The 24,512-nt window shown below is 40.1% G+C and overlaps 1 protein-coding gene across 2 annotated transcripts in view; it reads right to left on the reverse strand.

The window, feature by feature from the left end:
* Positions 1-24,512, reverse strand: part of Nek7 (NIMA related kinase 7) — a 132,309-nt gene that overhangs the window by 64,801 nt on the left and 42,996 nt on the right. For both annotated transcript variants that reach the window (XM_085841523.1, XM_085841519.1), the window contains exon 2: positions 12,506-12,588. In XM_085841523.1, the coding sequence (XP_085697649.1) occupies positions 12,506-12,562 (57 nt within the window). In that variant the 5' untranslated portion in view covers positions 12,563-12,588. The remainder of the gene's footprint in view (positions 1-12,505; positions 12,589-24,512) is intronic.

Raw genomic sequence — 24,512 nt, forward strand, 5'->3', positions numbered from 1 at the left:
ACAAACTCAGGCCCTATGCTGAATTCTAGATCAGTGGTTCTCAACCTGTGGGCCACGACTCCTTTGGAGGAGAGAATCATACATCAGATATCTTACATTATGATTCATAACAGTAGCAAATTACAGTTATGAAGTAGCAATGAAATAAATTTATGGTGGGGGTTTGCCACAACATGAGGAACTGTATTAAAGAGCCATAGCGTTAGGAAGGTTGAGAGCCACTGGTCTAGATCATACTGATTTTTGGTTATTTGTTTACACATATGTGATACTCCCACTATACACTCATTTTTCAAAAGTGAAGACCAAAACCAAGTTTATCACCAGAGGCCAGGAAGAAGAAAACTATTTACTATGAGAATGCTCTGGGAAAGTCTGAGTGAGTGTAGAACAGAAGCCACACGGGCCATGGCATGACTGAGGCAGGTTCTAGCCACTGCTTAGCATAGACAGCAGGGCCCTGTTATGGAAACGACTTGCAAGCCTCTGCTTTTCACAGCCCCACAGTGACTGAGTTCATGAAATTTCCTTCCATCCCATCATAATGAAGACTTTAACGGTGGTCCTTGTCGGGGTGATGGGAGAGAAACACTGAACACTACACTTCAAACCAACCTTGCTAGAAAACCTGCCTAAACACAAGAGTCCACCATGTTTTCACAGAACTCACTGGGGGAGGCGGGGGGGTGTCTAGAGTTGGTAGCAGGACCTTAAGCTCAAATCCTAGCTTCCAGTTTCATTCTAAAGTGTTCATCTCAATTGTTAACTTGCAGGACCTCGAATCATCAGGAAAGGGAATCTCGGGGAGAAATGTCTGTGCTTCCAGCATTCCTATAAGGGCTTATCTTAATTGGGTTAACTGAGGCTGGGCATCCCACTCTGACTATGAGCAGCACATCATGGGCTGGACCCTGGAATGAATGAAAAGGCAAATCTCTGTTTCTTAACTGTGGGTGCCACGTGACTATCTCCTTCCAGTCCCTGCCAGAGCAGGCTGCAACCAGGAGCTGTGAATGAAATAATCCCACTGTCCCTTAAATTGCTCTTGCCAGAGTATTTTATCATTGCACCAGAAAAGAAACTAAGACAGCAAGCAACCCGGATCTGTTTTCCACTTCTTGTTGGAGGTGAGATCCAACCTCAAAGAACTGCATGAGGGTGAGCAATTGAACATGGGATGCGTAGAGCAGGAGCCAGCATCTCACCCGGGCCAGAATCATTTGAGACTCTGCCTTCCCCAGGAGACTGAGCAGCAGGAGGTTGCACCCTGCGGGCCTGTGTATCAGAGGTTTTCCACGGAGATCTCTGGCCCAGCCTGGTGCAAGAGTTCCAGTGAAGGGAAGCGAGTGCGAGCAGGGAGGGGGAAGTAGGTTCCTCAGCTTCTGCTGCTGCAGTTAGCTCCACCTCCATCTCTGCCTTCCCTTCCAGGTTACTCTGTTACTCCATCCTGCCCTGCACTGATTCGGGTCAGGCTGGGCCAACGAAAGGCTGACTAGCCAGTGAGGAGGACCACGGAGCTTCAGGTGGCTTTCAGGAGAGCAGACCTCTTCCCAAGTGTTACGGATCTTAGGACAGAAGGCTCGGATGATGGAGTAGTTCTCACACTGAGTCGCCAGGGTTCCAGACCTTTGCTCCACCAGGGACCAGGCTGTCTGTGCACAGCCCCGTGCCCCACAGCACCCCCTCCCTCACACTGCTTGTGTGTTCTCAGATCTTCCTCGTGCACTTGTGCATGGTAGCTGGCAAAGCCACCTTGCTTCTTCCTCCTTCATCTGTACTCTCCATTCTATCTTTCTTCCCCTAGGAAAGTGGAGTCAATCTGTTCCCATGCTCCATACATGCCAATGGCATACTCCCGAGGTGTTCTGAGCAGCTCCCAGTTCGGTGATGGGTCTTACAATTAGACTATTCATTACCACATATTCTATCCTGATTGATGAATGAAAAGAGCCCTTTAGATGACGACCCATCACATGTAACTGTAGTCACTCTCTCCAAAATCCTTTTATCACTTGCTACGATGAAACTTTTAATACATAAAAATGTTTTTTAAAAATCTCTAAACTCTTTGGTGGTACTTAAGTTATACGTTGGAGCATACTTGCAAAAGTTAGAAATCATGGTCATGGCCCGTAAACAGAGCCCTGAATGTACTCCATTACAAATGACACAGAGACGTCACAAGGTCAGTCTTCTAAAACTGTAGACTTTATGTCCCATGTAGTGTGAGTAACCCACCCATGCCTATAGAAAATGCTTCTCAATATTACTTTATTTCTAAGCAACACTCACAACTCCTTGCTTAATGGGCAAGACGAAACCTGATATTGGAAGCACTTAAGAATATTATTTTTATTGTAATTTATTAATTTTACTCCCTCTGCCCCCAGTCTGTTTGTGTGTGTGTATGTGTGCACACGTGTGTGAGAGTGTTTGTGGGTGTACACATTTACTCAAAGGCTATCTTCTGAAAGAATTCTTAGATCTCAGAAACTCATGCTCAAAATCATATTCGGCAACTATGAAATCAAGCTCTCGAGTGAATGAATCTTTTAACATGTTAAGTGATCTGAGCTCTTGCTGAGGCAGGTCTCGATGATCTGAAACACTCATTTAATAATCTTGTTAACTACAGTAATTACAATGATCTTTCCTAGTTAAGCTGTGTTTCCTTCACAGGGATACTTTTCACTTCTGAAATAAGATGTATTCCATTGGACACTGGCTCTTTTTAAATAATAATTTTGTATGATTAAATTAATTTCTCTAATTTGCTTTAAAATTTGAGGGCAAGGACATGTACTGAGCAATAGATAATCCAGGGAAACAGTATAATGATAATTCTCTATGGAGAAATTAGAAGAGTCACAGCATGGACTCAATAAACTCCCTAGAGAGAAAATTATGTCCTGATATTCCTTGAGGTATTAGCGATGATCTACTGCACAAGCCAGTACTAATTGCAATATTTAACACCATTAATAAGGTTTTTAATCATTATTGCAAACTCCTCTTATTGATTCTCACTTTACTATTAGCCCAAAGCAATGGATTGTTTTAGATTTTATATTAATGCTGTCAAATATCTCCTAAACTGACAAAAAGAGCAAAACACAGAAAGTCAACCAATTTCACTTTGCAGTGATATTTATGCTGTCATCTGTCGGTTTTTTTTTTTTTAAGGCACACTGCTTACCTCTAAACAACACAAATCAGACGCGTCTTCTGACATATCGAACATAACACTAATATATATATATTATTTTCCACAGACCTCATTAGAGACCAGAAGAGGAAAATAAAATGCCATGCATACCATGCATGCCTAACTATTTGTGTTTCTTCTTATTTGAAAAAGTATCTCCCTAACATTTCTTTATTTCAAAAGCAGCCCATCCCTGAAAGTCTCCTAAGCACAATAGACTTAACATCAGGTTTTAAAGGTATATCATTCATTACTCAGTAGTTTTTGAAATTTAAAGGAGGAAATTCACCAAAGAACAGGGAAATTATCTGACAAATACATCCAACATACAACTTAACGTTCTAAGACCTGGCATTTGTAATATTTGATCATTATTAATTATATTGCCCATTATAATAATTACTATTGTCTACATGATTGAATGAAAAATACTGTATATCTCTTATCATGAGCAAGATAATTAAAGCCATTGGCACCCCCATGTCCCCAACATTTGATATTAAAAAAAAAAAAAACCACAGAAGAAAAAGCCTATAATACAAGCAAACTCAGAACAAAACAGATTGACTTTGAGACTGCTTATTTATCCCACAGATATTAAACAATAAAGAAGCGGTGGTACCAAAACTATTAAAAAGACAGTGCATACATGGCAGTATTTAATATTTATCCTGTATATTTACACACTAGGCAAGGAAATCGTCTGGATTCCTGTGGTTGACGAGGAATCATGGTCACTTTACATTACACAAGGTCGGAATCATGGTCACTTTACATTACACAATGGCAGGATCATTCTTCCGAGTAGAAAACATTGATACTGAGATTCAAAGACAAAAAAGGAGTCTAGAGGGAGAGCTCGGTAGCAGCATACTAGGTTAGCATGTGTGTGGACCAGAGTTTGGTCCTCAGCACTGGAAAACAAAACAAAACTAAAAGAATAAGTCTGATGTGTTCAAGAAACAGCGAACAGTACAGCAAAGCTGTGTGTGGGACTGTTACGAAACAAAATCTTAAAAAAAGCAAAGTGAGAGACAAAGTTCAGAGCAGAGACTGAAGGAACGACAACCCAGAGACTGCCCCACTTGGGGATCCATCCCATAAACAACCACCAAACCCAGACACTATGGCAAATACCAACAAGAGCTTGCGGACAGCAGCCTGATATAGCTGTCTCCTGGGGGCCTTTGTCAGTGCCTGGCAAATACATAAGTGGATGCTCACAATAATCATTGGACGGAGCACAAAGTCCCCAATGAAGGAGCTAGAGAAAGGACCCAAGTTGCTGAAGGGAACTGAAGCTCCATAGGAGGAATAACAATATGAACTAACCAGTACCTCCACAGCTCCCTGGGACTAAACCACCAATCGAAGAAAACACATGGTGGGACGCATGGTTCTAGCTGCATATGAAGCAGAGGATGGCCTTGTCGGCCATCAATGGGAGGAGAGGCCTTTGGTCCTGTGAAGGTTCTATGCCTCAGTGTAGGGGAATGCCAGGACTGGGAATGGGAGTGGGTGGGTTGGGGAGCAGGGGGAGAGGGGAGGAGATACGGGATTTTTCGAAGGGGAAAATAGGAAAGGGAGTAACATTTGAGATGTAAATAAAGAAAATATCTAATAAAAACAAAACAACAAAAAGAGGCAAAGTGAAAGAGAGAAGCAGGGATAAAACCCCTTTGAGTGCTGTCTGACAAGAATGGAGGATTTGGGCTTTAATCATGGGAGCACTACCCTGTGTCCTAGGACACTGTGTTGACACCTAAGAAGGCTTTGTGGGAAAGGACCTGGGAAGTGGGAGGAGCTGAGTATGAGCAGAAACCGATGGACCAGGCCTGGAAGTTATGGCAGCATGGAGAGTGGGTGGAACAGGAGGAGCCATGTGATCTGTCAGCCTAGAGGACCAAGAAGCAGAGAGACACCAAATGTTACTGACTTTGGGGTTGTGAACACTATGGACAGTAATTTTCATTTACTGAGAGAAGTTAGGCTACATGAGAAACAGTTTGTATAGAAGGTAAATTGTGTCTGTGGGCCAAGACAGTGGCCACATGTGTGGTGACACATGCTGTAATCCCAACAAGTGGACAGTGACATGGGCAGTGGAGGCAAGATGATCAGCCTCAGGTACTTAGCAAGTTTGAGGGCAGCCTGGACTGCATGAGACACTGCATCAATAAGCAAACAACAGGACAAATTTTTTAAAGATGTTATATGTATGATTGTTTTGCCTACAATGTGCATTGTGTGAATGTCTGATGCTCATGGAGGCCAGAAGAGGGCACTAGGTTTCCTGGGAATTGGCATTACAGATAGCTGTGAGCCACCATATGGGTGCTGAGAACTGAACTGGGTCCTTTCCAAGAGCAGCAGGTAGTCTGGGAGCCATCTCTCCAGCCCCAAGAAGATGATTATTGACAGCTAATAAACCACTGCCATCATCAACAACATTATCAGTTAACAAAAGTTCATTATCTATTGCTAAGCCATGGACAAAAAGAAAGCTGCATTTTAACTCTGCAAGATAAAAACGAAACAAAACAAACCAAAACTATTCTAATTAATTGACAAGAACACTTAGTGAAAGAACAAAAACTTAATCCTGGACAGTTTTACATCAGAGATCACTCTACACACCCACAGTGAACAGTCTTTATTTCCTTCCTAAATACAAAATCAAACTGTTCATATCTGGGGGAGACTCAGAGATCAACCCCAGGACCTTTATCATTGACTGTTTGACAAGGGATCCTTCTCACCAGCTCTGGTTACTCTGTAGCTCAAGCTGAACTGACCTCTGAGTCCTGTTTCAGTTTCCTGTGATTACATACGCATGCATCACCAAGTCCCAAGTCCCGTGCTACTGATTTCTAACAAGCCAATCTACACATTAAAGGTGTTTTCTACCACAGAGGGATTCCTCTTATTCTAGAAAAACATCAACTACTGAAGAGAAATTTGGAAGTCCAATGTGAGCACGGCAATGAGAGCTAAGTAGTGAGCCACATGGAAATTATGGGTCTTAACAAAAACTGTATACTATTGAGTTGGAAAAAGTAACTTTACTGATCAAATAAATGCATAGTTCTAAAAAAATTCTGGGCTATTCTCAAGCATCAAAGTCATCCTCAAATATACAGAGATTTCACTGCTGCAATAACTAAAATTATACTTCTGAACTGAGCGGGAATGGCAGTCTGATGACTGCCCATCTTATCCTTACCCACATCCCTCTGAATGACTGCAAACTCTAAGAGAGCAGATAAAAGAATCTCAACCTCAAAAAGTCCTCCACACTTCTCAAAGCATGTCCTCTGAACTATGAGGAACGCTCACTCCTAAGCAGGTAAGCATGAGTTATCAATCTCAAATCAAAGAGAGCTCCGTCACATTTTAAACATGTTGAAATCATTTTCCATTTGACAGCCTTCTCAATATTGTATCACTGAATAAAACAACTCTAAGCACGGAAACCCACCTAGTGTAACACTCTGATACATACTGAACTGAAGAGGCTAAACATGAAACTTTCCATCAGAGATAATTATCCATGCAGTAAGCACTTGTTAATTACCTATCAACTGTCATTCATTAATATAAAATGTAATATATAATGAAAACAAGCCAGGCCTTACCGAGCCTGTAATTCCAGCTATGTGGTCGGCCAAGGCAGGAGATTGTTGAAATTCAAGGCATGCCTGTACTATAGAGTGAGGTGAAGGCCAGCCTGGGCTGGTTAGTGAATGCCTGTCTCTGAATGAAAAATTCATAAAGGGCTGGACCTGTAACACAGTAATTCAGTGTTTCCCTAGAATATCCAAGGCTCTTGATTCAATCCCTAGCACAAGTGTGGAGTTTAAGAGATAAGACATGACAAGAAATATATACAATATGTGTGTGTGTGTGTGTGTGTGTGTGTGTGTAAAACAAGCATACTATCTTTCTCATAATGATCTTTTTATTGTCTTATAAATTATCTAGGTCCTCTCCTATGATACTTTACCTAGAGCGTCTATCATAGTTTCACAGTAATATAAAATGTAGGAGCCATGTTCACTAGACTCCATCAGTGAGAACATAACCTTGACAAGCCACCTGAACCCTCACACTGGAGAGGAGAAAATACGTAGGTTGTGGATAAGGCTAAATCAGAGTCCATAGATGGCAATGGTCAAGATGCACTGGAGAAGATGACCAAATGGCAGAGATCTTCTAAGTCACATACAAATGTAGAACTCACTCCAAGTCACAGAAGTCAGAAGGAATAAGGAAAGGAATATAACAACGTGCAGTTTCAAAAACAGATTCTTACTGGACAGAAGCAACTAGGAGTGAAGCTATACTCTAGAAAGGTCATAGTTGCAAAAACAAAAACATTAAATGTAGAAAATGTGAGAAGTTGGATATATAATTCAGGAAACTCTGAAGATAATTGTATAATATATAATATGTATAAAACATTATTTAAAGGTGATATTTGAAAAGAAAAGAGATGGGCTGATTTGGAACCAAGTTTGTATGTGTTCAAAAATATACTGATTGTCTACTGTGTGTACCATAAGACTAGTAACACAGTTTACAGTCTAAAACAAGAAAAACTAACAGCAAAGTTGACAATGATAAAACAACAGATTTTATAGAAAAAAGTATGACAACAAATGCGTATTATATGATTAGGAAAGTTCAGTTTTCACTTCATAAATAAAGAAGGTCATACACACATATCTGAAGTGGTTGTGTGTGTATGTTTGTGTGTGTGTGTGTATATATATATATATATATATATGAATGAAAACGATGGATAAGTAAATGAGAAATTACATCTTAGACAAGCACAACTTCATGCTGTTCTGGAAGAGATGGAGGAGGACAGGCAGCAAGACCACTTAGGGAGCCATTAGAGCCCCTGGAGGGAATGAAAGAGGTAAGAAATCTCCCAGTTCTAAAAATGTTTTAGACATACAGCTAGTGGTGCCTGATAAATCAGGCATAGTGGGAGAAAAAGGAAGAAGCCAGGGATGTTCCAGTCTCAATTGCAAAAACGATGGACTGGCCAAGAACTGGTTTCAGAAGGTGAGGGGTAGGGTAGGTAGGAGGTAGGACAAGCTTGAGATCACTGTGGTTATGACGGACAGTTCCACATTGGGAAGGGTGTTGGGCATATGAGCTTGGGAGAAGCAGAATTCACAGTTCAGATGATTCTTGAGAGCCATGTATATGAAATTTAAGAATGGAATAGAGCCCGGGTAATGAATACAAATGGGCAAAGAAGAGATATAAGAACTAAGCCTCAGGGAATCCATTACTAAGATGGTTGAAGATGAGGTGACAGTGGGCAAAGGGAGGACAGTAAAACCAGAGGATAAAACAGATGTGTGGAAGGCAGGAGAAGGAAGGGTTTCAAGGAATAGAGGATGGTCAATTATTTCCCAATGTAGATAGTAAGATGAGGCCCACATAGCTCACATGGTAAGGAAGCTTACACACTGTAAACTGAAGAAAAGGAAGATGGAGACTTAATATAAACATCACTTTCTAGAAAAGTCTGAACTGAGTAGGGGATCGTATAGGGTCTGACTCTAGTGAGATTTCCGGCAGGTGAGAGCAGTTCAGTAGGTACATCCAGTAACTAGAGGCAGAGTACCTAGAGGCAGACTTCCTGAGCATGGATTCTAGCTGAAAAATGTGTGATATTTCAGGACCTGTCAGCTGAGAGTGAGGTCAGGGGATGATACATTTAGGATTGCAGGAAAGAAGAACAAGAAAGCAGGGACGAGTAGGCAGATGGGTGGAATCTTCCAGACTCAGTCTGTGACTACAGAGAAACCTCGGGCTTTACTGGAGGATCAGGCCACGATGCTCAGTTATGGCGAACAAAACTTTCCTCACAGCTTTAGTCACAGCTTATCACCCTGTGCCTATATCCATAAAACCTACATGACGTGAACACTCAGAAAAAGACTACATCACCTTTAAATTGCTATAAAGACTTCCCAAAGTATAAGCTCTATTCAGTGCCTATTTAAAATACCCTCACAGCATGAATGTATCAAAGCAAGCAATAAACCTTACTGCTCAGAGAATAACTGGCAGGTAAACTAGAAAGAGAAGAAGGCAGTGTAAGGATTGTGAGCAAACGCTTTTGCACACTGTGAGCCACCAGGGGGCTACCTTCCTCCTGCCCACAGTCCATTAGCTCCTGAGCATGCAGCAAGGGGCACCGGACCTCCAGCATCCTGCTTACTTCATATATTCAACATCCTAAGTGGATACTAGTTGGTGCTGCCAGGAAGCATAAGAGAATGTCTAGCGACTCTAAGATCGTGTCGTCATATTCTGCAAACTGTGAAAGTACAGGCTGTTTTTTTACATGTAGTTCTGGTGTATGTTCTTTCACAGACAGCCCAGATATTACAATATTTCAAATTATTAAAAAGAAAGTAGAAATCCCCATAACTCAAGCCTATGATCATTATTTAAATTAATATCCCTAGAAATTCTTAGAATTGCACTCTGCTTACTGTTATATAATTTAGAATTAAAATATGCAACATTATGCATATTTTTTGCAACATGAAACCCTCCTCATTTAAAATCTAAAAATGAAAATAGCCACAAACTGTCATAAACCTCTACTAAAATGTAAATATAACATTCCATTGTTTAACAGTAACCTTCCTGTAGTATTTTACCTTTTCTGTCCCCACCTTTTTTACCGTCTGAATTAAAGGAGGAAAAGGGAAATCTACTGTCTTACAAGAGACCTGAGCAATGAAAGACAGAAGAAACAAATAAAATGTCCAGTCACTGCTCTCTAGATGGTAATGCGTACCACCTAGGGAGAAAGAACAAGAAAGCTAATAAAAAAATCTGCCTTAACTTCACTAGAGAAGCAGCAGTGCAAATAAATAAATAAACAAACAAATAAATAAAAACACACAAGTTCCATATTCTAAACCTTAAACACAAAGGGGTTCATACCATACTAAAAATGCGAGCACACGTTCCAGGCTATGCGTGGGTTTATAGGTGCCTCTCGGGTAAAGAAGAGGAGAGCCATGCTAAGAACATATACACTGCTCATCACTCCATCAGGCCTTGTGTCCGACACACAGAAGACTGACTTCTTTAGGTTTCTGTTTGTGTCCACACTGCCATTAGCATTACAAAAGTGAAGAAGTCACTGGGCTAACCATATGTTACCATATCACCCCCATTATTCAGACCAATGGTGTGGAACAAAACAAAGGGAGGTTGTCAACCCTAAGCCCAGGCTGTCCTTCCCTGTCTTTTAAAATGCTAAGGAGAGCAGGAACATTTCTCAAAGACTTAATAAGCAATAACGCCTATAAGCTCTTGTCAGGTAATCTTTCTTTCGCTGTCTCACACCATCAGTCTGAAGGCAGAGGGGAGGAAAGGGGAAAGCCCCTCCCTTCCCCCCCATATGCCTGCCACAAGGCAGCCAAAGCCCGGGATGACACTTGCCTATTTCCAACAGGGAAAGTGGTCAGTCCACCCACACAGGAGCAACAGCAGGAGGCAGAAACAAAAGGACTGGTGTGAAAAGAAATGCAGAACCGGCTCTATGATTTTGAAATTTAGACTGTGTGGCAGCCTAGTGTCTCATAAGAAAACAATTACTTTCATTTCTGCCTCCTACTGCCGCCCCGACCTTTCTTGGTTGGCAAGTCAGTAGGAGGCAAAAAAGAGAAAAAAAGGGGGATTTTTTTTTCTTTGAAGCACAGGACCAGCCAAAACTGTGAACTTCAAAATCACAACATGAACTCCCTAATTTTTAGAGGTGTTCTTTTATTGTCTTTGCTAGGAACGGCGTAATAATGGTGTCTCAGTGTCTCATCATCGGATGAGATGGCATTAAACTAGGTATAGCTAATACCATTTGCTTATAACAATCTTGATCATGTAACTTAAGACCATTACAAAGTTACAGATAAGACTTGATAGAGCCAATCCTGAAAGCAAAAGTCCTCTTCCTCTAAATGGTTTTTCTCAATACTGAAAACTCAAGTACAGAGAACAAAGCAACACAATGTATAAAAAAAAAAATTTTTTTTTTGAGAACAAATTAAACATGGTCCTTTTAAGGGCATCCTGATTGGCTTCAAGTCTGTATCCACCTGAGCCTCACTACAAGTAAAAAAATAAGAGCTCAGCAGTGTCCAAAGTAATGTATCCTTTCTCACAAGATTTAACTTAATAAGAAGAACTAAGGAAAGTGCCCACATGAGCAAACGAAACAATGATAACAAAGATTCGGGAAACACCAGAACAGACATTAAGATCATCCATCAAGTTTCCGGGGTGGGACAGGCCCTACGGCAGTGCTGGCACTTCAGATGGTCCCGGAAGGATGGACCCGATTTTAAAAACTAGAGAGCGAGCAGGAAGGAATGTAGAACATGGGTGAGTTCACGGAAGCAGCAAAGACAGTTTTCTGTAGGCTGCACTTCTGAGCTGTGCTGCTGGGAGAAGCCAACAGATGCACTGAAACAAATGAAACCACAGACTAAGCAAGTGTGGAGACCAATATGGGCGTCACACATGCCCGCTTTGGGAGTCAGTGCGCACTGCACGCAGAAGTCTGTGGGGACATTGCCACATACCCACTCCACTACAGATTTCACTTGTAAATCCTGTCGGGTCCTCAACACTGAGAAGCTTTGAGCAAAACCGAGGCAAGGCTACTGGAGCGTAAGTGAGGGCTGCTGTAGAGGACCTCTCAATACCAGGCTGAGAAGCAGCCTGTGTGAAAGGCAGTAGGGACAATGAGGTGCCACTTCAAAAAGTGAAGCTTACACTGAAAGCATCCATTGCATATGGGGCTCTGCGGGGCACCTTAACAACAAATGCTGGGAAACTCCAAGTTGAATTTCAATAGTATGTATACATTGTTTTACAAAAACAATGTACATTACTAGATATAAGGAATAACATAATAAAAAAAAATTCCAGACAGAGAATATGATGGAAGTCAAGAGCTGCCAGCCAAAGCAGAAGTGGGTACAAAATGAAGAGACACTCCCCTCCTCACCTCCCCCAGACTAGCAGTAACCCTCAAAGCCAAGAAGTCAATGAGATGAACTCATAAGCTAGAGCTGCCCTCCTGTCCTGCTGTAGAGGAGGACCAAGCCTTAGGAAGCACGTAGAAGCCAGGAATTCTGACTACAACTTGGAAATTCAAAATGACCACTTTGCCGCTCCTTGACTGCGGCTTACTTGATTGGTTTACTCCCACATATTTAACAGAGAGACACACTTATCCCTGCTTAATTAAATTACCTGTGGCTGGAACTGAGTAACAGGCGGCCCTTGCATTCCTTGTGATTGTTCATCCATTCTGACTCAACTGGGACTTCAGGATTCTGCAAAAAAACAGAAAGCTGAAATTTAAAGAATGCAATCATTACCAATTCACACCACTTCCACGGGCCTGACACATGCACGGAGATATGATAGATTCCTGTGATGCTTCCGAACAACTCACTGAGACACCCTCCGCTTCTACTGCTGACACCTGCTACGCCCAAGTACTGTTTAGTTCACATAATCAGACACTAGCACACCATTTCCACTTCTCCAGGCAAACAGATCAAGGACATCCTTTAGCCCATGCTTGAGAGAAGACTAATAGCACACAAAGATCCCCAGACTCGGGCTCAGCACCCTGGCAACCCTAAATTGTATCTATTCTTTACATTCTAAAAATACCAGCACATCTAATACTTTACTTTACTAAACTAATACTAAACTTTCCTTTAGAATACCCTTTAAAGAGCAGCAACAATATTCTGGATATAGGCCATTTGCACTGCAAATTTGATCTTCAGCAACACAAGTTGTCGAAAAACTTCTCAATGGTAAACAGAAATTCATCATTATAATGCAGTCAGTCTAGATCATCTTCTTCTCTCTGATGAATGTCTTATAAGCTACTTACGAATTAGTTCCCTTATGTAAGTTCCCCCATTCTCTTTATTCTTTAGTCTTCCATATTTAGACTGCTGTCTGGAATTATATTTATATAATAAAGGAAATCGGTTGTCTTTATGGATACCCAATTGCACTCTTTGAAAACAGTGCCCTTCACCATACCACAATGCTGCTCTCTCATCTTTGTCCTGAGTCAAGTGACTGCACAGAGACACACAGTCAGCACTCTGTATTCACAGAGCTACGTTGGTTCAGAATACATATAGACATTCCTTGGCATTATCCCTTCAACAATATAGCAACACATTACAGAACCTTCAATACTACATTAGATGAGGATGCTCACAGAGTATATGGGAAGATATGTTGTGTAGGCTATATGAAGCTATATAGTGATTTGAAATATATAAGCCCTAATTTATATAAGGTTTACCAGAGTACCATCAGATTTTAGTATCCATGGCAAATCAGAAAATCCTGAAACCAATTACCCGCCAGTACAGAGGGGACTGTATCTATTTTAGCTTCTCTTTCCTTTCTATTAAGAGACCCATTTGTCTATGCTTAAACCTCCTGTCGATGGCCATCTAAACTACAGAGGACTACATACCTAGCTACTGCCATACATAATACAAAAATAAGTACTAAGTAGCAATGCTGTATAATAAAATAACTGGGGGAAGGAGGGAGAAAAAGTGTCTCTCTACACAGCCTTGGCTCTTCTGGAACTAGCTATATAGGCCAGGCTGACCTTGAACCTCCCTCTGCTCCAGAATGATGGGGTCAAAGGTGTGTGCCACCATACCTGGCTTACTATACAACCTCGATAATCAAGCATGGTGATACACACCTGTGAATCATAGCACTTGGAAAGCTGAGGCAGGAGGATCACTATGAGTTCCAGGTCAAACAGAGTTACCTAGTGGGAACTGGTCTCAAAACACATCAAAGTACTTATTCTGCTTAATTACATTTAACTTTAATATTAGTTTCAGAATCTGTCTGATTCCATTTTTAAAAATATTTTTGAAATATAATTCTGTAGTTGAATATAGGAAGAAATAAGCCAAGCAAGAGGTGGTGGTATATACCTTTAATTCCAGCATTTGGAAGCAGAAGCAGGGGTATTTCTGTGAGTTCAAGACCAGCCTAGACTAGAGAGTGAGTTCCAGGACAGCCAAGTCTACAAATACAAAAATCCTGTCTCGAAAAAAAAAAAAAAAGAAAAGAAAAAACAACAACAACAAACAAAAACAGAAAATAAACAAAAAACCCAAAGAAATAACAATAATTAAGTCTACAAACTTATGAATATGGAATATTTAATTTCTTACAAAACTGGTTTTCAGTTTCAATACAATAGTATTTAAAACATTTCTCCACATTGTTTCCAAACTATTTTGTGTTTTTATTACATTGTGAAAGATGTCATTCCATTTTCAGAATTTATTCCGTACACTAAAAATAATTGCACTTAAATAGATTCTTGCCTTGTTGCAATAGCCAGCCCTTCCAGTACAATGAACAAAAATGGAAGCGTATATCTTTTTCATGTTCTTCATCTCAGGGGGAAGACAGTAGACTTAATAGTGTCTGAGCATTACATAAGATGTTAGCCGTTTCCGTTTTATTTTCTGTTTATGGATATTTTGTATGTATACCGCATACGTATAGTACCTGTGTAAGCTAGAAAAAAAGGTACCAGATTCCCTGAGACTGGAGTTACAGATGGGACTGAGCTGCCATGTGGATGCTGGGGATTGAACTCAGGCCCTCTGAGAGAGCAGCTAATGCCCTTACCTACTGAGTCATCTCTCCAGCCCAAAGCTGTTCATTTTTAATATGTGCCTTGATCGACTTGTTTCATGGTGTAATTATTCTTAATGTTGGCTTTGAGTTCACATACTATTGGATTTGAAGAGGGAAAGAGAGTAGAGAAAAGGAGAGTAAAGGTAAAATCCAACACTGAAACCAGCATTTCACATTTGGTGTCCACAGATGGTTTCTAGCCATCCCACAAAGAAACTCTCCTTGGTCAAGTTGCTCTATGAAACATTGTTTGTAATATTAAACTGTCTCTGAGAGTCAGAAAAAATATTAGCAAACTAAAAACCCATCTATTGCTTTTTAAAAAGTATCTGAGGCTATTTAACCTTGAAAAGTATTATGTAATATTTTTATTATCCCACAGCTTGACTGATCCAGGAATATACTGAAAAATCCTGTTAAGTTACAATAAAGTGTGACCATACACACAGATACATGGTGACATCTAAGTAAATACAATGTGGAAAGAAGGAAGAAAAAGAAAAAGGAACCTAGAACTCTGAGAAACACAACGGAAGCCAATCAAAGAGTGTTCAGTTGAAAATGAAAATCTACAGGATATATTAAGCTTCAGCAAAAAGCACAAATGCCACGTAATTTTCTTTCCTAAGATATGACATGGCTCACTGTGTCACAGGGTGCCTTATCTCTAAGTACACTGGATACATGTGTGAACGTTCCTATGAGCAGGATGTGTATGTACCAGATGGAGGCTGTAGCTATCAGAGGACAACCTTGGGTGTGGTTCTCACTTATGATATTGTTTGAGACAAGGTGATTGCCAAGTTAGTTGGCCAAAGTTCTCCTCCCTCCTCCTGCCCCTCCTTTCTCCCCTCTCTTGCTGTTAGAGCTCTGAGATTATCTGAAATCTAGGGATCGGAGTTCAGGTCTTCACACTTGTGCAGCCAGTGTGTCACACACTTAGCCTTCTTACCAACTATTGTGTCTTTTCACTAATCCTGCATAATCGAAGCAAAACACTTCTAATATGTGAATTATGTTTAACATTATTTGATCTAGATTACAAATCCATGTTTCTGATATTTATGTTGTCTATACAACATTTCTGATGCTTGGCTCAATGTCTGGCATAAATAGGCAGCTAAGTGGATAGTCGGTGATTACATATGTACTCATCACAAAGACATCAAGCAATTACTGATACTAATTAAGCATAAAGTTAATAATGAAAAACATCATCAAATTCAACTAATTTGTCGTTAATCTTTAAACCAAAAAGGGAAATACTGTTAAGAGAAGTCAGTGGTTAACACTGCAAATGATGATCAGGAATAAGTAACAAGGTTTAAATGAGAGCCAGAGAAGGAAAATAATACATCAAAATACAAAATAAATGAACAAACAAAAGCACAGCATATTTTGCATGAAGTTTCCAAGTAAGGTTGGTGGGTGATGAAAGATTACCATCTGCTGAACGCAGAAGGAAGTTCACCGTTAAGCTAGGGTGTGGTAGCACAGGCCTTTAATCTCAGCACTACAGAGGGAGAGGACCAAGAGGACCTCCAGCCTGGTCAAGGCTACACAGTAAGACTCTGTCTCCAACAAATAAATTAAAAGGCCCGCTATCTTTGAAGGATAATGTAACAAGCAAGGAGACTAGTTCACAGGCTACTGCAAACCCATATAAAAGAAAAGATGGCCTTCATCCAGACCCCTCACACATCTCATCAGCATTCCATACTACTGATGAACAGTGGACTCTCTTCTTCCAGACCCCTCACGAATCTCAATGGCATTCTATACTACTAATGACCAGTGTGGACTCTTAAGCCTTCCATCAATTTATTTATAGAGATTATATCTGCTTGTATTCTACATAATGAAATTAAAAGAAAAATGTTAAATATGTTAATTTACTTACAAACTATTGTATTTATATATAGAATACTGTGTTTATATTTGTACATATATTTTTATGAAAAATTTCTATATTTTTCAAAAACTTCAGTCACAAGATCAGCACTACTTCATGCTGAGCAAAGGTCTTTGATACCCATAATCATAGATGTATCTTCTGCACTGAAATCAGTTGATGTGTTGCTTACCTAAACAGTATGCAAAACTTAAGAAATGATATGTAGCTGGCTTTCTATAATAATGTGTGATTGAAAAGAGAGAAGCATTTTAATAGTCATCTCCTATTGTCCCTGGTAATAACCTTTGATACAACATCAAGCCTCACAGAAGATAAACTCAGGGTTAACTACATCATAGATTCTGCACTCTAATCAACGCACTTTTAGTCTTTGAAAATCCAGTTGTCCACCTTGCCCTCTGCGTAGATCTTTGACTCATAGATTTGTGTAACACTATGACATCTGGAAAATTTTAAATTACTAAGTTAAGGCGCAAACATTCCTTTATGCTTTATTTGTAAAAATCTTCACTGTTAATATCACCAACTCATTTTATCAAAAAAACAAAAAACAAAAAAGGGTTTCATCTTTAATACCAGGAAAACGTTACACAGTGATGAACGTAAGTTTTTCAGTATCCTCACTTCAAAAGTTTCAATTTCAGTAGGGTATGGTGGCACACACCTTTAATCCCAACACAGGGGAGGCAGAGGCAGGTGGATCTCTGAGTTTGTAGTCAGCCTGATCTACAGAGAGAGTTCTAGGAAAGCCAGAGCTATGTAGAGAGATCCTGTTTCAAAAGTAACCAAGTAATAATAATAATAATAATAGTAATAATGATGATATTTGAATTGTATTATTGGCACAGTTTGTGTTAGTAGTTTGCCTTCATAATAACTTTCAAGAAAATATTTACAAACATTTCTCAGAATAATCCCAAGCTGCCAATCACTCCACACAACAAAAGAAAAAGGTGCTCCACGAAGAGCAGCTGTCCCACTTGTCCTTCCAACACTCGCAAGAACATCCTTTCTGGAGGTGACTGATTTGTAGGAGGGGACTGTGATTTGCTCGAGTAGTATTCTAATGCTATGTCTCATCACATGTCATACTCAAAGACACATCCTCGAAGCTTAAGACTTGATAATATACTCCTCTTCACTTCATCTCAGGTTCTGTGGGGTATTGTGTTAGCTCTCAAACCCAGGACAAATGGCTGAGGTTCCTACTTATCACATTAAAGAACAGCTGCTGGCCAGGTTCTCCCAGCATCCTTCAGTCCCTACCTGTTACAATGTTAGGCTAGCATTCCCTGCCCACTACCCTGAACTCTCTAGTCCAGGGGCTGGGCTGCCCTTCCCGAAGCTGCTGTTCCTTATATAATCCAGGTATTTGGTTACCTGGCCCTTTACTCTCCAGGTTCTCTCCCTCCTCTTCTCCTGGAATTGCCCAGCTCAGGGTCCTGTTCACTCTGGACAATCCCAGAAGTCTCTGCCCCTGCTCCTGCCTCTGCTCTCCCTTATATCTGCAAAATCCCTTTTCCTCCACCATATCTAGAAGCAGTCATGTCCTTCCTTTTTTTTTTCTTTCTTTTTTTTTTCTTCATTCAATTTGGAGCCAGAGGGGTGGGCTCATGTCAGGTAAGTAAGTGTCCCACTACTGAGACACATCCCCAGCCCAATCAAGAACGTTTTCAAGTAAAGCTCACATTTAAAAAATAAAACTTTCAGCCACGTAACAGACAAAGCATACAAAAAGCAGTACATTTTGTCACTGAGCTGATAATGTCTTTTTAATAAACAAAAATTACTTGATCATGACAATCACACAAGAGAATTTCAAGGGACTGATCGTATCTCCTACACGTCTGTCTACAGATGGAGCGTTCAACACTTTGACAAGATCTGTTTGGTCAGATCTCTAAAATCCAAAGCTGGAGAGATGGCTCACTGCTGAAGAGTGCTTGTTACACAATCACAAGAACTGGAGTTCAGATTCAGTACCCATCCAAGCCTAGTGTCTCCTGCACGGCGGGAACTCCAGCTCAAAGTCAGAAGACAGCAGGATCTCTGGGGCTTGCTGGCTTCCATCCTAGCTGAAAAACTGCCAACCCGCAATTCAAATAGAGATCCTGACTCAGGGGAAGACGTGGAATAATAGAGACCAGAATACCTGATGCCCTCTTCTGACCTCTATGCACATGCAAAAGCACACACCTATACACAGGCATGTGCAAACACACACACAGACACACACACATGTATGCACACAAATAAAACCCTATTTTAAAATCTGAAATCTATCCTGTTATTTCATTACTTTATCCTGTTTCTTCCCGTATAGAACCTACTTGTGACTGATGTTTTATCTCCAAGATGCATCTTAGTTTGCCTGACTCTCCCACAATAGCTTAGCCCTGTCTGTCTTGCTACTTTCCATGAACATTGAAATCCCTTCTGTCTGTGAGATCTACTGACGAATTTCTGGCATCTGAGCCTGTTGTTTACTATCCTCTGGGCCCAGAATCTCAGAATAGCTGGCTCAACACCAAGCCTACCCTAGCCAAGGTTCCATGAGATCCCTTCCTCTCCTGTGTAGCTCTCGTATCCTCACTACGCAATGTCTGCACGGCACTTTTAAGAATCTGTAGCTATATTCCTATGTTTGTTTACTATGGATCCTGTCTATTACAATGCAAACAGCAAGAGCTCTGCCATTTGGTTTCTTACTATATTTCTTAGCTATTAATTGACATAATACAAGCATGGCAGTATTTAGTGACTGAATGAAAGTAGAATGGTAGTGGGGACCAGAGGACAGATCTTAGCCTTGTTTCTAAGCTCTGTGTTTGGGACTCATAAATGAATAGTAGATTTGGCTTCGAGGAGGAAAGCAGAGTTACAATTGATTGCATGATATTTGGTAGGAGGAGAGAACATATGGTGGTACCACCAACCAAGTAACAGATGGGAAATAGAAGCAGGGTGGGTGTCACAAGAGCAAACAACAAGACAGGAACAATACAGGAAGACCTTACTGTGAATGGTTAGGGGAATGCTTGTGTATAAAAAGCTTTGCATAGAATCTTTGGAGAAGCAGAAGTCAATATATCATCTTACAATTCTCAAAAGCACTGATACTTGCTATTGGCTAAAACTTTCCTCTGTGATTGAAAACAAGTCTTTTCTGTGCACTGAAGGTCCCTGAAAAAGCCACGCCTATGAAGATTATACGGACTGCTGAGACCTTCTGATTGTCCAGAGTTGTCAATACAGAAGACGGTCACGCACTTCTGTCTCTAAGCTAACACACCTTTGTCTGCCGTGTAAAACCTCTGAAATGTACATACATTTCCTCTACCGACCCCAAACTGTCATGAGGCAATAGAGGAAACCTATAACAGAGTTTCTCCTGCTTTGATTCAATCCGACTACCACCTGTGTCCATCAATGTCCTGTGGTCAAAGCTCTGAAGACTGTCATTATTCTGTGACTACAGAAGTTCATGGAAACACTTTTGCCATGAGACATGTCACTCGGGTCAACCTGAATTCATGTTCCAGACACATGGTCACTCATCACTCATCAGGGGAGGGAAAAATGTCTAAAGGCCGTAGGTCTGCCAGTGAACTGACTTTAAATATGACCTTATCCAAATTATTAAATAAACTATAATACATTACAAGGCAATATGGTTTATTTAGTGAAAATGTAACCATCTTACTGCAATATTACTAAAATAGCATTAGCATCATTCCTTAAATAAAATATTACTTTGTTCCCATAGCTAATCAATAAATCAAATGTAAAGAGACTCAAGCCCTGAGATCTTTACTAGCAAACTACATCTCACAGGAACAACCAATCAGTACACTCACTCTGGCAGTGCAACTTTCTATACACCTACAGAAAATGTCATGTTTTCAAAGTTTGTACTGTACACTGACAGAAATAAAATGAACCAATATATGTTTCCAACTTGGTCAACAGAATTCTTGGCCAATTGCAAAATACAGATTTAAAGCATAGATTATAGAATTTTTTTAAAAGAAGAAATTTTGAAAATATGTCTTTCAAAACATTTAATAAAATTCACTTGTAACAATGATCTCTGCCAAAACACACTGCAACTTGCCTTTTTTGACAGACTTTTTAACAGTAATAATGATCAGTTAAATGGATATATTTCCTTCATTACTTATCAGTGAAGAAAAATATAAAAATTAATGAATCAGAAGGCTGTTCTAAATCACCATCCCTTTAATTCAAATTGAAAGTAAATCAAGTTTTTTACTCAGTTTATATCCAATTGCTACCCTGCCTTCTGGTTCCCCCAATCCCCTTCTCCTCTGAGAGGGTGGAGCCCAGATTCACCCTGATATACCCCTGGCACATCAAGTCTCTGCAGGGCTAGGCACATCCTCTCCCACTGAGGCCAGACAAGGCAGTCTCGTTAGGGGAATGTATTCCACAGACAGGCAACAGTTTTAGAGTTAGTCCCAACTCCAGTTGTTGGAGGGAACAACATGAAGACCAAGCTGACAGTAAATCAATATTAACAATAGTTGCCCATGGAGTCTATACCTAAAAAGCACTCGTCCCTATTTTCAAATATACATTTTCATGATCCAACCACAGCTTCCCAATGCAGCATAAACTGTTCATGGAGAATGGGCATAGGGCTTCAAAGAGAGGTTTCCGATAACCATTTACAGGCTCGTTTAACTTTTTTGATTTTGCTGAACTTGCATGGGTTGAAGTACATTATCTAAACTTCTTTTCTTTGCCTGAAATGAAATTTTCCCCTTTGACCTTTGAGGTAATAAAATGTTCATTATCCTTTCATGATGATCACTACACTTGCATCCCTAAGTAGCCTGTGAGAACATTAAGAAGGCATGTTTTATTAAATAAGGCAACTATCATGAGGAATGAAATACAGAACAAAAGAGGAACAACTGTGCTGCAAAACAGAAGCACACTTCCCCCACCCAAAGGGCGGTTATTGATCTGGCCAGATAGGTGCACACGCATGCACACACACACACACACACACACACACACACACACACACACACACACATGTCAAGGGACATAATGGAAAGTTTAGGGTGACTGATACTTGGCAAAACCTGAATACTTAAACTCAGATCTAAATATTTTTCTTGGCCACAAGTCACCATTCAACAGGAATCATCTGACCTCACCCTGCTGTCTCCCTTTATGTGACTGAGTCATCTAGTATTTCCCATAATGAACAAGTGACACATCTGTATCAGCCAAGGCAGAGAGAGGAAGCGCTCAGAGTCAATAAACCCATTCAGACATTCCTGTGATAATAAGGTAAGTCTGTCGGAGGTGCAGGGATGACTACTGGACATTTGAAGGGAACGAAGAGAATGGCGGGTGTTTCTAGACCATCCCAGTTCTAAGATTTATAGTTAAAATTAATAATTTATCGACAAACTTGGCTTTCAAAGTTATTCTCCCTTTAAAGTTATTGGTGCTCTATGGAAAAAAATAGGTGGTTCCAGAGCTCAGGCTGGGACAGTACAAGCTGAGCCTGAAACATGATGTACCAGAAAACAAAACTGTGCTCAGAGAACAATGGAGACATGTCAAAGAAATAGAGAAGTCGGCTTGAAGGGACGCAGGCAGCATTCCTCAGGCCACATTCAGACATCTGAGTAGCACGCTGTGGTCCCCTTAGTGAAACAAGAACCAAAGTCCATAAGGACACTTAAACAATGGCGAGGCAAAGCCGTTCTTGACAAGAGAGTGCTAGCTAACAAAGAGGCAATGATGGAATTTAAGTCATTCACGGGCGTGGAACAAATGAGAGTCAGAGAAGACCCAGCATCCCCTTATGTATGCATCACCTTTAGCAAGATGCCTCATTCTAACAGGAGCTGTTCTTATCCAGAAATGGATTTACAGCTCTAGGCTTAGGACTGTGATTCAGTGACCTTGTAATTTCTTATCCACTTTGCGGCTCACGCTAAGTTCACTTCCTAAAAATGCTATTTCCACAAGTCTAGGTGCTTTGGAGCCCTCCAGTAAGGAAGCGGCTGGAAAAGCCGGGCCACGTGCACACATCACAAATCAGAATGTCTCATTAGAAGAGCCCCAAACACCAAGACTTAAAACTGCACTATCAGCCTGCTGGGCAGGAGGTCTGCGATTGGGCTGTCATTCTGCTCTATAGTGAAAACAGCCATTGTTCTGTAATCTTGACTCTGGTGTCTTCTGCTGTTCAGTGGAGACGTCTTCTGTAAGCACTCAGCAGAATAGTAAGGTCCACAAGCTACACGTCAATCCAAGAATAAGACAATAACATCACAGCACCAGAAAAGCCATGAAGTTCAAAATATGTGACTCTTGTTGGACTGTAAAGCCAAATTTTTTTTCATAAAAGAATATAACATTCTAATTTGCTTTTAACATAATTGATGCAAATTCATATCTATAAGTATAAGAAATAAAATATATATTGCTAATAGAAAATATATTGCTATACTGATGCAAATTGGCATGTTACAAAACTCACAGGTAATATATACATCAGTGTACTATCTTACCTTCCAAAAAGGAGTATAATAAATATATATTTTTAAATTTTGTGTACTATTGAGTACTATTAATCTCTTAATTCTGCTCTAAAAAAAGTAGATCAGCAACTGAATTTGAAATTATGTACAAAAAGGTATATTGCCAACGTATTTAAAATAAAACAAAAACAACTGGTAGGAACATAAAGGTTGGCTAAATTAAGAGGAGGGTCTCACAAGATTCTCTAGCAAGGAAAGGCACTTGTGCCCAATCCTGACAACTTGAGTGGATCCTCAGGACCTACATGGTAGAAGAAGAGAATCAAGTTCCAAAAGTTGTCCTCTGACCTCCCCTCCACACCACACACACATACATACACACACACCATACACACTTTGTAAATAATTTTAAAATTCAACAAATACAGAAAATTGAAAAGTAGACTGAAAATACTTATTTACACCTACTGTGCCATTAAAATGTAACCAATATAATATGAAGTGATAAATTAAGACTCAATAGGAAAATTTATATTTTTATTATATATATATATATATATCTTACATTACTTAGTTGGACAGTTTAAACTACTTACCCCACCAATATATAAGCCAAATAGACAAACAGAAGCGGAAAATTACCTATCCTACTTTGCAAAACTATAGGTGGAATAAGGTTAGGATAGTACAGTTTGCACACTGATTTATCCATAGTGCTTGACGCAGGACTAAATGTAGCAAATGAGCACTTGTTAGTGTATCCAATGTGAATTTATTAAATAAGCTATGACAGGTGAACATATTAAATCAAAAATTCTATTTGCGCTCATGTGTAAAATTTCTGTAATACTGTCTCATATGTGTGTATGAGTACAGGAATGTTTTATTTCCACAATGACAAAAATGACCATTCAGACTAGACCTCCGAAGACCATTAGATTGTGAATGTATGAATGCAACATCAAAGGGCAAGGATCTGAGGGACGAAAGGGAACCAAGAAAAGCTCACCTAAGCATGTTTTCCATTGAGTGCTGTCCAGAGACAGCCGAGGTGCTAAGAAGAGGAATAGCTTTTCTTTTGGCCTTTTGGAAACCGAAGGCATAC

The sequence above is a fragment of the Mus caroli genome, unplaced genomic scaffold (genome assembly GCF_978045245.1).
Source record: "Mus caroli unplaced genomic scaffold, Mus_caroli_1 scaffold_1, whole genome shotgun sequence".
In the NCBI taxonomy this organism is placed as follows: Eukaryota; Metazoa; Chordata; class Mammalia; order Rodentia; family Muridae; genus Mus; species Mus caroli.